The sequence below is a fragment of the Psittacula echo genome (genome assembly GCF_963264785.1).
Source record: "Psittacula echo genome assembly, chromosome: 1".
Lineage (NCBI taxonomy): Eukaryota > Metazoa > Chordata > Aves > Psittaciformes > Psittacidae > Psittacula > Psittacula echo.
This window is the reverse complement of record NC_137735.1, coordinates 135,555,199-135,569,332: the sequence shown is the minus strand read 5'-3', so window position 1 is coordinate 135,569,332 and position 14,134 is coordinate 135,555,199. Positions and strand designations below refer to the sequence as shown.

At 38.3% G+C, this 14,134-nt stretch overlaps 2 protein-coding genes across 2 annotated transcripts in view; one reads left to right on the top strand and one right to left on the bottom strand.

Moving 5' to 3' along the window:
• The window catches only part of FBXL13 (F-box and leucine rich repeat protein 13), a gene marked incomplete at both ends in the record, with an annotated part of 96,787 nt that overhangs the window by 34,337 nt on the left and 48,316 nt on the right, over positions 1–14,134 (top strand). Inside the window, one exon of the mRNA XM_080610252.1 lies at positions 11,053–11,105. Within this exon, the coding sequence (XP_080466378.1) occupies positions 11,053–11,105 (53 nt within the window). The remainder of the gene's footprint in view (positions 1–11,052; positions 11,106–14,134) is intronic.
• Positions 1,407–7,506, bottom strand: LRRC17 (leucine rich repeat containing 17; the record flags this gene model as incomplete). The annotated part of the gene is made up of 3 exons (XM_080639269.1): positions 1,407–1,810; positions 3,016–3,171; positions 6,750–7,506. The coding sequence occupies 3 exons, from the start codon at positions 7,504–7,506 to the stop codon at positions 1,407–1,409; spliced, it is 1,317 nt and encodes a 438-aa protein (XP_080495395.1).

Genomic DNA, 14,134 nt, shown 5'->3' with positions numbered 1-14,134 from the left:
AGATTGGTCTTGGGTTTGGGCTAGGAATACTGAAGTTGTAACCCAGGTTGTAACCCAGCATCTTCTACTTGCCCTCCATGTGAGCTTGAGTAATTACTTATCCTTTCCATGTGAAAAAAGGGTTTATAATATCTGTCTTTAAGAGGCACTAGTTCTGCTAGTTCAATATTAACTGATGCAGAAACAAAAAAAAAACCAGAGCTATTACGTAAAAACTAGGAATACTCAGTAGAAACAGTTTTTTTCTAAAAAGAACTTTCAGTCACTATGTTATATAGCAAGGAATTTTATCTTTAGGGATATTGTCTACTTAGCTGAGGCATTTGTACGGCTCAGTTACCATGGTATTAGACTAATCACAGTTTATAATGAATGTATATTCACATAGGCAGTTGTGTGATAAGGAGATGCCATAATGCACATTTTACAAATGAGCTGAGTGGAAGGGCAGACTTTCGGATTTCCCTGCACATTTAGTGAGCACTCAAAAGCATACTTACCTGCAGGGTGGGTGGGCACTGGCATGTGGGATGCAGGCTACCGCAATATTCACATGGTCCTCTTCAGAGTGATGTCATGTGATCTACGTCAAACTGACATGGCAACCTGAAATGCTTCCTAGAAAGACCAGCTCTGCGTACTGCAGAAACTGAACAAGGCAAATGCGAGCACGTTGAGCTAGGGATTGGGAACCAGCCATGTCTTGGCTGCTCATGGCTTCAGGCAGATCAGGTACAGAAGAGGCAGAGGCTGTTACTCACTCAAAACTGAACAGAAACACCGTTGAATCAGCAGGTAGAACCCAGCTTCTGAGTTTGAATCCTGATCAGTATAAAGACTGCTATTTGTGTTTTTCTAGAACTGTATTTAAAGTTACTCTTCAGTTTGATTTTTTTTGTATACAGTAAAACAGCGGGAAGCTGATACAAAAATCTTAGAAAAGTTTTCTGGGAATATTTCAGGAAGTGACAGATACAAAGAACTGACAATACATTCAAGAAAAATGTGTCTTGGTCACAATCCTGCAGCAAGTTCCGTGACAGCACAAAAGCTGTGTTCATGCATAAGACAGCTCCTGCCCACCACACTATGTACATTTGTGTCTATCGATTTCTACCATATAGTTTCAAATGCTTGCCAAAATATTTCACAAGAATGTCCAGAACAAATGGTCAGAAACAATTACTTGATGAAGGATGCTGTGTAACTAATGCCATTCTGTAATTAACTGCAATAAACAGAAATCTTTGTAGGCAGATAGTCCTATGAAGAATCAGTACAATTGACAAAAAAATGAAGAATCAGTACAATTAACAAAAAATGTAAACAACATGGTTATTTTTTTTTTTTTGTCAGAGTATCAAATATTTGAATGTACTAAAAAAAAGAAAGGGGGGATTCCTCTGTTAGCCTATCACAGTGACAATTACACCATGCTTCTTTACTGTTTGAACTGATTGCTCTTTGTGTCGCTCCCATTCCTCATCATCTTTGTCCAGATCAAAAGCTTCTGGATAAATGGGCAGCTTGTCTTTTGGGCATTCCTCATAATAACTTCGAACATATTTTCCGACAGACCATCCTTTGTATTCCTCAGGCATTTTGCATTCGAGGCCATTGTAGTGAACATTGTAGTGATGCTTCAACCAGTAGAACAGGTAATGGATGTTGTAATCGCATCTCCAAGGGTTGTCTCTCAGCCACAGTATTTTTAGAAAGTAAAGATCTTCCAGTACTCCATATTCAAAATTCTGCAAGCTGTTGTTTGATAGATCCAGCTCCTCTAAGTTATTGAGGCCTGAGAAAGCAGCTAGTCAATAGAAAAATGGTTATTGGCACCTCATAAAGGCAAGTTAGAAAAAACCCATGCATACCTGCAACAGGAGAAACATTTTCATAATTACACATTTATTCATTTGGGAGGGGCTAAAGGCTACAAAAAAAGACTTTTCAAACTCTGAACTTTAAAATAGATCTTGAACCTTGAGAAGTGATGCATTGGTATAAACATATTGACATTAGGGGAGTTGTGTTGCTGGTAAGGTTATAAAATTCTTAATGGGCATGCATGAGTGTAGAATAGGTACAGTGAAGGTGAATGAATGCTTTATTTGCTCATAGAAGTCGACTGTTATTGCTGTGATACAGTAGAAATATGGGAATTGATTATGTATTAATGTACAGGGCTAATAGTGTTTGTATGTACATATGTATTTGTGTGTGTGCATAGAACCTTTAAATTAGTGTTTTAAGATATGGAAGATAATAACATAGAGCTTCATAATAAAGCTTCTGAGTCACATTTCTGAGAGCAGTTCATACTTTTTGTAAATATACCCTTTCATTTAATGGTGCAAGTCTTAATTTAACTAAATCGACTATCTGTAGTATTAAACTTTGTAAGTGCCAGTGTACTGATTGCTACTGTTGTTTAACTGCCAAAATGCTACTAGAGAAGGCTCTTTTTGTTTCATACTTCTACCTGTCTCCTTGTGTCTGCTTTCATAATGAAAAACTGAATGCACATAGGCTATAAGCAAACTGCCAACAAGGCCATTTGAGTTCTAATAATATATAAATTATGAACAATTATATGTTGTGATTTTTAACCCAAAAGAGTTTAAATACTTTTCCTTTGTCTTTTACTTTACTGTCCAATATCATTTAAAAGCAGCCTCATTATGTAACAAGTTTTCTTAGATTCAACAAAGATACTGAAAATATCTTTCAGCTATTTAGCATTTTGGGAAGTGATTAGCCTTCAGTCTGCACAATTAAATTTTGCACTTGCTTGGTTAAGAAATGGCAGCTGAAATCAGTGTCTCTTCATTGACTTCCATGATGAATACATTTCAGTGCAAACCTTTATGAATTGAGTGGTACAAAAGGTAAAATTTGAACCAGCTTCTCAAATTTAAAATCCTTTTTCTGCACACTTATATCTGATAGACATTATTAAAGTTTAAATTTAATAACACCAATCACTTTTTAATGATTGTTTTAAATTATTCTTACCAGGATCAATGTAGGCTAGTCCGTTACTGTTTAGGTTTAAGATCTTCAGTTCACTGACGTCATCAAACTCTTTGGCTCGTAGTTGTCTAATTTTATTGCTGGACAAATCAAGTTTAACTATATCTGGAGGTATGTTACCTGGAACTTTCTTTAAATCTTAAAAAAATGAAAAGGAAGTAAGTGTGTTAGCTTCAGATTATTGTTACTGCTTAGGTATCACAGAATTTTGTCAGTCTAGCATTGTTTCTTGTTTTTTCCCTTTTATCCTCAATAGTGGTGTCAACATGTTTCTTCAACTTCTGAATTTCATCGCTTTGTTCACTTGTATCTTTACATTTCATCTGAAAATTGCTCTTTTCATTAGTGCTTATAGTAAAGCCTCTGTGGTTTATATTTTTATTCTAACAGAACTGTACTATTCTTTCTCATAGGGGTAGGGTGGGTAGTGAAGATATTATACTAATAAAAAGTATGTGTGAAGGGCTTGATCATTTAAAGAAAAGAAATCAGAGTAGTTATATAAAAAAATGTTCCTTGGTAAATGTTCATTGGTTCTTTCATAATCAAATGATAGTGTGCTGTCTTACATCCTTTGTTTTATGTTGTCAAAAGGTAAAATGTTCTAAATTGTATCAGCAATTAAAATATACTAATATTTATAGTTCTGTAGTTACTGTATGGAGTGTTTTAGTAATACTGAAGACTTTATATTTGTTACAATACTTACAGGTAGCATAGTGGCATTCTGTTTACCTGCTTCTCCCTACCAAAGTATCCAAGGTCTGTGTGCGTATCCTTATAACGTTCCTTGCTCCTTTCAAGAGTTACAGAAAGAATAACTTCTAGTCTAGTAGTAAGGGCACATTCTTGAGAAGTGCAGACTGTGGTTCGAATATTCTCAGGATAATGTTAATATACTTAATCCCTAGGATTATGTTCACTTAATGAGGGTTATAATCCTGGCTGTTGCTACAAGAAAATGAGTGTTATCTCTTATTTGACCATCTTTGACTGAAAGCAAGTAGCTCCTGGATCTGTGCTGAAATCTGTGCTGTCAGTGTACTTCTAAAGTTCTGAAGATGTCTAAAGCAACATGTCAGAGTCTTCCTGCCTCATATTTGATTCTGAGCAGAGCTTTGGTATTCTAAACACATAAATATTATAACTACTCCAGCCTGCTCTGGTTGGAGTGCTTCCTGCTAGTGCAGATATCAAAGTTTCAGGGCCTACTTACCAGCAAATGAATTAAAATAATGCTTGAATTTGAGACTTTGAGAGCTTATCAGTGCTAGAAAGCAGATTTTTTCAGCTGTTCTTGCAAATACGAATTCTTTAGTGGAAAAGCAAACAGAAATGGCTTCTGTATCCAACTTCTGTTGCTTTTTTTGGTAAAACGGAATCAAAGACATATGATTCATTCAGAAGTACTGAAAGATTTGGTGTGTATCACTGGTCTGATAGAATATAAACAAGTTCTTCAAAAAGGAGAACATACACATGGTTATATGTATTTTTAAGATGTTTCTTTCATGAGCTTTCTGACATAAACTGAAAGCTGCTGGCCTGTTTTATCTCCTTAGAGATACATAGTTCTGGTATACTGCTTGTCACTTCATTCCCTCCATCATAAGGGCATAATGGATTGCAGCTTTTCATGTCATCTTACAGGTTGGGAAATTGATACACCTTTTTTCCTACTCCGAAATCTTGTCCGTGTGGATTATACTCCTATTTCTAATGAAAAATCCAATGAAATTGTGCATCTGCTGCACAGTAATCATATGCAAAGGCAGCTAAGTACAGTGCTTTCATCAAAGATTATGTTATGTTCAGAAATCCTAAATATCCATGGGATATTTGCATCCAGCTGTCGAGTGTATGCACAGTATATCTCATACTTACTACAAAATATTGAATATACTCAATGTTTCTGTGCTAGACATTCAGGAAGTCCTGGGCTGGACTTCTTGACCTGACGGAGAGAGTCCCTGTTCCCTCATGTAGTCTAGTTCACTCATGTAGAGGTTCAAGTAACTTTATTCCTTCATTATTAATACTAAAGACAGCAAATAGCTTTTTAAAAAATACTGTAAAAGCCTGTGAAACTCTCCCATAAAGAGCAGACCACGTTGAATATTTCTGTGGACTTAGAGAAAAAAGTAACATTTTTCTTGCTGAACATTTTTGAATATATTCATGTGTTCAGCTCATCTCTTTGACAGCACTAGATGGGGAGAGCCAGAAGGTCAGCCTTCTCTTACGTTAAGATTTTAATATATGCCTGGTTTCTGTTCAGTAGCACAGTTTAGTGGAGATGTAAGGTAATAATGATATAATTTAGATTTTATGAAGGATAATTAAGATTGCAATCTATAATCTAATAATTAAGATCTTATCTACAAGGAAAGGTAACATATGTGAATATTAAGAAATTAGTAGGTGTTAGCCAGTTAAAGAAGCATAAAACATTAATGAGAAAGATGCATGGTAAGACAAAGAGAAAAGTGAGTCATAAGAAGAAGAAAGGAATTTAACAGGTGGAAAAAAGCAAAAATGTGGACCATTTTTTTAGCCATACATAGTGGATAAACCATGAAACCAAATACCGAAATTGTTAAATCTTTAAATTTACGTATTTTGACCTTATACTGACTTCTGAGCTTGGTGCTGTCATTAAGGTCCAAGAGTAATGGCACACAGAGTAGTTACATAAATTGAAGTCGCTGTTTAAGCAAATAGAAGTTTAGCAAACACAACGCAAGATACAAGTGGGCAAACCATAGTGCAGTGATCCAGTATTGCAGGCTATGCTTTGCAAAACTTGGGAAAAAAACCTCCCAGTTCTGGCTACTTCTAGTAATGCTTTTCATTTCAGATTTGTAATGTTAAAGAATGACTCTTTCCTGAATATTTGGTTGTTTGCTTTGTTTCATGATGGGATAAAGTATGGGAAATAAAAGATGAATAAATGTACACTTTTGTGTTGAGTTATGCCCCATCTGGTCTACCCTTAAGGCTTAACTGTGGCTTTTAAGAGCCTGAGAAGGATTTAGGAGTGGAATGGATCCAAGTGTTTGAAAAACATTTCTTGAAGGCACTTCAATTTTGAAATGTTTGCTGGGAAGAAGCACACAGGGGAATTAGTTCTTTATGAACAAAATAATACAATTTCTTCCCTTAGTAGAAGAAATCTTGCACAGAAAATGTGAGGATGCTATAGCTCTCCTTTGCAGTCAGGTTCCTTTTGGCACTGTAAGCACAGCTGGCTGCTCAAGTCCTGCTTCACAGATCACTTCTGTCAGAGTTGTTGTTATCTTTGTGTTTGTACGCTGGGAAGAAGAAAAGACACTCTGCTTTTTGCTATCTATGCAATAATTTCAGCACAGCTGTAATTTGATTAGTTGTTTATAGTTGTAAAATCATATTTGTGAGGTGCTGGCCCTTCAGTAAGTATGTGCTTAATTTTAATTCCTGTTGACTTTTGTTTGATATCTTATACCAGAGCACTAAGGAATGTCTGTAGAATCAGGGTGGCAGAGTAGAGGTAGAATGCAGAAAAAACTCCTAATTGTTGATTGTAGTTATGAGAAAAAAATAACAGAAGTACTTAAAGTAAGGCGGATACTAGTTCTATATTAGTTTGCTGTAAATAGTATGTGAATAAATGTAGTAAAGGAGCAAGAATATTAAAGAATATTAAAATCATTATTTCAGTTATAAGGACAGATACAAACCTTTTCTTCTGCAGTTGAGAGTTGGTACAGGAAACACATATATGTGGCATGAAGAGGAATCAAATTCTGGTTTGGCAGCTTCAGGCTTTTCCCGTTTTATATTTTGGGGGTCCTGCCTGGTTTCTTCACTACATAGCTGTTCAGCTTTTATCTGCTTTAGCTTTTGATTTTTCAGTCCTATTGGATGCACACACTTGGCATAATTTCCCAAATTCCTGTTTGCTGGAACCTGCAGCATCGTAACAAGAGCTTCTAGTTCACAGTTGCAATGCCAGGGATTATCATAAAGACGTAGGTAGTTTAGACTGGGTGTATAAATAAAAATCTCCTCAGATAAACTCTTAATTTGGTTATGTTGAAGTAAGAGTGTGGTGAGTTTATTCAAACCGAAAAAAGCCTCGCTCTCAATTTTTGATATATCATTCTGTTGTAAATCCAGACTTTTCAGTGCTTTATACTTGGAAAACATATTATTCTTCAGTTTACGAATCCTGTTTCTTGCTAGCAGCATGTGTTTTAAATCCTCTGGCCAATCAGGTGCCACAAAAATCAATTTTCTTTCCTGACAATCTAGGTATTTCTCATGAAGATAAGTGTATATATCACATGGTAGGCCTTGGGCATTGCGCTTAACGGTGCTAGATGCTCTCCTTAAGATGTTTTCCCTTTCATTGTTTCTCAAACTCCTATTCCTTGTCTTCCTACCGTTAGATGCTTTACAAAGAAGTAGTAGTAGTATAATAGTAACTACTTGCATCCTGACATTCAGCTGGCCCCAGCTCTTTTCTGTGACAGCTGTAACAGTTGAAATATTTGGATAGTCTTAATCAGTGTTGTACAGATCTGAGGAGACACAGCTGGAGTATGTGGGATCCCTGTGCTGGAAGAGAAGTAAAACGTTACATCAGATGAAACAGGCATTTTCATAGAGGCTTGAACGTAATATACAGTGTTCAGTCAAATAATCATCACGCTACTTGGAGCTTCACAGATACTTTGAAGATTTAATGTCCTATCTCTTTTTTTTTGTGTGTTACTGGTTTTTACTGTCTCTAGTTTACTGTTATTCATTTTTATTAAACATGGACCCATTTCTAACTGATCTTTATTAAAAGGTTCTCATGTATTCAGGAAAATGGCATCAGGATGAATCTTCTTTGTATTTAAGTTCATCTTGGAAAATGAGCTTGAAAGAGGACCTTGAAGCTGATACTTTCCAGCATTCGGGGTTGTCGTGGTTTAAACCCAGCCACGCAGCTTGTTCACTCACTTCCCCCATTTCTCCCCCCACTCCTGGAGGGATGGGGAGGAGAATCAAAATTTGAATGTAACTCCCATGGGTTGAGATAAGAACAGTTTAGTAACTAAACTATAACACAAACCACTACTGCTACCACTAATGATAAAGGAAATAACAAGGGAAGAGAATACAATACCACTCACCGACCGATAACACCAGCCTGACCGAGCAGTGAGCCAGCCCTTCTGGGTAACTCCCAGTTACCTCCTGGGCATGATGTGCTGTGGTATGGAATACCTCTTTGGCTAGTTTGGGTCAGGTGTCCTGTCCCTGCTTCCTCCCAACTTCCCCTCCTCCCTGGCAGAGCATGAGACTCACAAAGTCCCCAGTCAGACTAAACAATTGAGCAGTAACTAAAAACATCGGTGTTATCAGTGCTGTTCCCAGGCCAAAAGTCAAAAACACAGCACTGCACCAGCTACTAAGAAGGAGAAAAAATGATTGCTGCTACTGAACCCAGGACATGGGTGTTGACCCACTGGAACACATCCAGTGCCTATTGACTCCTCAGTTACAGGCTATGCTCAAATGCGGTCTTGTTTTCGAGTTAAACCCAAATTTACCATTTATGTATTTACCATACAAATTTACTAGCCATGCTAACTACTGAATGTCTCTTATGGCCCACATCAGGTAGACAAAGTTGGCTCAGAAAGACCACAAGCAAGAGCCTATCAGGTTATATGTCATCTGAGTGTAGGCAGAGTGCGAAAGAGAACTTGCTGGTCATGGCCATGCGTGCTTTAAACCAATTCCAGGTCTGTCTACCTAAGGAGGAACAGTACAGAGGCGAAGCCAGAAGCTTTCGGCTTTCTACAAAAGCTAAGCACAGTCTTGAGGAATTATTATTAGGGGAAGATAAGGACTGCTGCCCACAATCGAGCCTAAAATGCCTCAGTATTTTTAGTAATTTTTTAGCCTGTGTTCCCTCCTGAATTTCCCATAGTACTTCTGTGTATTGCCCTTTTCCTTCATCTTCAGTGAAGTTTGGCCATAAGGTCATCTTTCCGTAAAAACATTTTAACCCCTCAGCTTGTTGTATTTTCTAACTATTTTCAAACTCACAAATTTGTTTTGCTAATCAGTATCATCCCTTCTGAAACTTTTATCTCATTCTTCACTGTTTGGTGTAACTACTTAGTTAATTTTTCTCTGTGATTGTGGATCTTAGCACCTGGCAAGGTATTGATCTTGAGTGCAGATCATTGCACAGATGTTCTGTTTCTAAAACACTGTTGATCTGGGCTCAAAAAACTTGTTTTCTGTCTGGAGGAATGGTGGCACAGTAAAAGAACTAATATCAGGTAAAATTCTTTTGAAAGCAAAGAAATTTTTAATTTTTAAACAAATTGGTAGATAAATTTAAACCACATCTCAACTGTAGAGTGTTCTTGGTATTTGTGCAGTTCTGACTCATTAGACAGATGGAGCAGTCTTGTCTATACCTGTTGCTGCATCCCTCTAATCCATGTGGCTGGTTCCTGTTATTGCCTTTGAAAACTCGTTGATTGGTTTCTCCATTTTGTTCCTATAGTTACCAGTTGTCTATCTTCATTCGGTCTCTGTTAGTTCACAGTGTGAATGAGTGTTTGCATAAACAACTTTATCCCTTACATGAAAAATTACATTTTATTTGTAACATTTTGGCAGCTATATGCTAGTCAGTGTAAGTTGATTATGTGTTTTAATAACTTGAATCATAACTGGGATCCTCTGTGTTGTTTTGAACTGTTAATTGTTCTGGTAATGTGATAGCTCATTCTATCCAGGAGAGCTAGGAAATAGAAAAAGAACTTGGGGTAGGAAAGGTAATAAAAAATTATAGGAATATTCTTTCCTCTTCCTTTCCATCTCCTGAGTCTGGATTGTTTTACTAGTATTGCATTTCTGCCTCCTAACTAAAGTATATTTAGCTATAATATCAAAATTAGCAACTGCTTTTAGTAGCACGTATACATTCACATGTAAAATTATAACTGTGACTTTTCTAGTTCTAGGGCAAAAAATCCATGTAAGAGGTATGTAATTTCTGTGGCTTAGCAGCCTTAAGGATGATTTTGATTGGTTAGGTTCTTTTGAGGTGTGCAATCCCTCTCAGTATTATCCTACTCCTCAAAAAGGCACTGAGTTAGACAGAGTTACAGGATATCAGTGAAACCACAGCCCTGTAGAAAACATCATACAGATCTACTGTAGTATTAATGCTTATTGCAGTTGAAAACATGTATTTTTTCTTACCATGTGAAAATGTGTTTTAAAATATTTTAAAAATATATTTATTTTCACTGTATAAACATTTCATACGGCATTTTCCATATCAGGCCTATTTTGATAATTTCAGTTTAAACAGATCAATTATTTTGAAGATTAAATTAAGGCAAAAGGTATTACTATGTTTAATAGGAGTTTTTGCATCTTTTACTTGGAAAATAGACTCAAAATTTGGCAGAAGAGTGGCTGAAAGGATGTGTGTTTTTCTAGTGTCAGGCATCTATCTGTCATTATTTTGTTAGAATTGCAACAATCTCTGCAAAATAAGAGTTTCTAAAAATAACAATTATATGCACATTATATGACATATTATATGTCTCAGGCAGTGAAATTCTCTGAAATTCAATACCTGCAGAAGATGAGCAGGGCTTTTCCTACAATTGCTCTGATGGCACCACCTCATAAACCTAAACTCTGGCATTTCCTAACATCAGATTGCTTTATTAGGTAGCTTTCTGGTCCTTTGGTAACATAAGACTGAAAACAGCTTGGTTCCTGAGTGTGCCATTAGTTGATGGAGTGTAAAGATAGACATTTCCTCAGGACAGCTTTCTCCAACTTTGTATTCTGCTTTTGGGTTTTTTTGTGCTTTCTTCTCAGTAATCTGCTGTGGCTGTGGTTTAAGGGAGGCCTTGATGGACCGAATCTGTAATATGAATTCTTATGTTTGTGTTGTACACTGAGAATTTGAGCTGTTCACTCTTAATATGACTTTTTTTTTTTTATTTTTAGGTGCATGTAAGAATTTGCAAGACTTAAATCTCTCTGAATGCCAGGGATTAAATGTAAGTACTTCAGACTTTGCTCATGAACTCTAACTTCTAATGAGAAGGAAGATTTGTAAAGAGCTGTGTTTATTTGCACACACAAATCTTCCTGGTAGAAAGTAGAGACTTGTGTTCTGAAGTACTTTGAAAATGGAATTCAGTAGGATTCAGAGATACTCAGTGAAGTTCTCATTTGTTTTCTACAGTTCTAATACAAATTGATATATTCAATCTCAATTAATTTTAATAAACATGCTCCAAAACTTTACCAGTCTGGGGTGGGGTTTTTTTTGTGTTTCAAGTTTGGAGTTGGCAACAACTATACATTTCAATCCTATATTGTTTTCAGGTTCCTTTGTTGCTTCACTCAGTAATACACATAGGCTCTAAAAAATTCTCACTATATTTTTATGAGAGCCTTTATTTGAAAGATGTCTAAGTATGCAATCACCATCATTACTATATATTTGTCCACTCTTTTTCCTTTAGCATTTTCAGTTTTATTGTGCTTCCATTAATTCTCTTTGATATTTTTCAATTGCCCTTCTCTGATGGAAAAACGATGTTTGACTCTGCTATATAATATTATAATTACAGTGTAATATTTAGAGGTTATATACATTATACATATATACATTTGATATGTACCAGAAAGCACATCCCTAGGTGGTGTCAGGGCCTGGTTCATGGGATAGTAGGGACTTGCTGATTGCACTCTTGTCAATACAGCCTACTATGCACTTGGTCACCTTTCTTGAAAGGACACACAGTTGACATACATTGAAATTATTACTGACCAGTACTTTCAGGTCAGTGTGTTTGGTAGCTGCTTTCTGATCAGTGTCTAGACTACTGATGTGTGGTGTTATTCTAACCCAGATGCAGGACTTTTGCATTTTCCTTTGTTGAACTTCATGAAGTTTCCATTAGCCCATTTTTCCAGACTAAATCTCTCTGAACAGCAGTTCTAGTCTCCAGTGCGTTGACACTTCCCACAGACTGGAATAATTTGTGAATTTGCTGAAAATATACTCATTTCTTATCATCCAAAACATTTATAAAGACATTTAATAGTACTGGCCCCCATACTGGCCCTTGAGGGATGCCACTTGCCACAAGCCACCAATAGGACTTAGCACCACTGGTGACAACCCTTAGGCCTGGCAGTCCAGACAAATTTCACTCACCTTGAAGTACACTGATCCAGCCTTTATTTTACAACTTTGGTTATAAAGGATATAGTGGCCTGTGCTGAAGGCTTTGCTGAATTCAAGACACAACAGCTGCTTTTTCTCCATAGATCCAGTAATTTCACAGTATCACAGTATGCTAGAGATTGGAAGGGACCTCAAAAGACCATCTAGTCCAATCCCCCTGCCAGAGCAGGAACACCTAGATAAGGTCACACAGGAATGTGTCCAGGCGGGTTTTGAATGTCTCCAGAGAAGGAGATTCCACAACCCCCCTGGGCAGCCTGTTCCAGTGTTCCGTCACCCTCACTAAGAAGTTTCTTCTCAAGTTTAAGTGGAACCTCTTGTGTTCCAGGTTATACCCATTACCCCTTGTCCTATCATTGTTTGCCACTGAGAAGAGCCTGGCTCCGTCCTCGTGACACTCCCCCTTTATATATTTATATACACTAATAAGGTCACCCCTCAGTCTCCTCTTCTCCAAACTATAGAGACCCAGCTCCCTCAGCCTTTCCTCATAAGGGAGATGCTCCACTCCCTTAATCATCTTAGTTGCCCTGCGCTGGACTCTCTCCAGCAGGTCCCTGTCCTTCTTGAACTGAGGGGCCCAGAACTGGACACAATATTCCAGATGCGGTCTCACCAGGGCAGAGTAGAGGGGAAGGAGGACCTCTCTCGACCTACTGACCACCCCCCTTCTAATACACCCCAGGATGCCATTGGCCTTCTTGGCCACAAGGGCACAGTGCTGGCTCATGGTCATCCTGCCGTCCACTAGGACCCCCAGGTCCCTCTCCCCTACACTGCTCTCGAACAGGTCATTCCCCAACCTATACTGGAACCTGGGGTTGTTCCTGCCCAGATGCAGGACTCTACACTTTCCCTTGTTATATCTCATCAAGTTATTCCCTGCCCAACTCTCCAGCCTGTCCAGGTCTCGCTGGATGGCAGCACAGCCTTCTGGCGTGTCAGCCACTCCTCCCAGCTTAGTGTCATCAGCAAACTTGCTGACAGTACACTCAATTCCCTCATCTAAATCATTGATGAATATATTAAATAATACTGGTCCCAATACTGACCCTTGAGGCACTCCACTAGATACAGGCCTCCAACCAGACTCCGCCCCATAGACTACAACCCTCTGGCTTCTGTCCTTCAGCCAGTTCGCGGTCCACCTCACTACCTGATCATACCTATGAGGATGCTGTGGGAGACTGTGTCAAATGCTTTGCTGAAGTCAAGGTAGACCACATCCACCGCTCTGCCATCATCCATCCACCGTGTTATTTCCTCATAAAAGGCTATGAGGTTGTTCAAGCATGACTTCCCCTTGGTAAAGCCATGTTGACTGCCCCTCATAACCCTCTTATCCTTGATATGCCTTAAGGTGGCATCAAGGATAAGGTGTTCCATCACTTTCCCAGGGATGGAGGTTAGGCTGACCGGTCTATAGTTACCTGGGTCCTCCTTCTTGCCCTTTTTGAAGACTGGAGTGACATTTGCTTTCCTCCAGTCCTCAGGCACCTCTCCCGTTTCCCAAGACTTGGTAAAGATGATGGAGAGTGGTCTAGCAATGACTTCCGCCAGTTCCCTCAGCACCCGCGGGTGCATCCCATCTGGACCCATGGATTTATGGATGTCCAGATTGATCAACTGGTCTCTAACCCATTCCTCATCGACTAAGGCAAACTGCTCCATTGACCTGACTTTATCTGAGGTCACAGGGGTACAGGGCTCTTCAGGACTGCCTCCGGCAGAGTAGACAGAGACAAAGAAGGCATTCAATAACTCTGCCATCTCTGTATCTTCTGTCACCAGGGCACCCATCCCGTTCACCAGTGGGCCTACCTTGCCTCT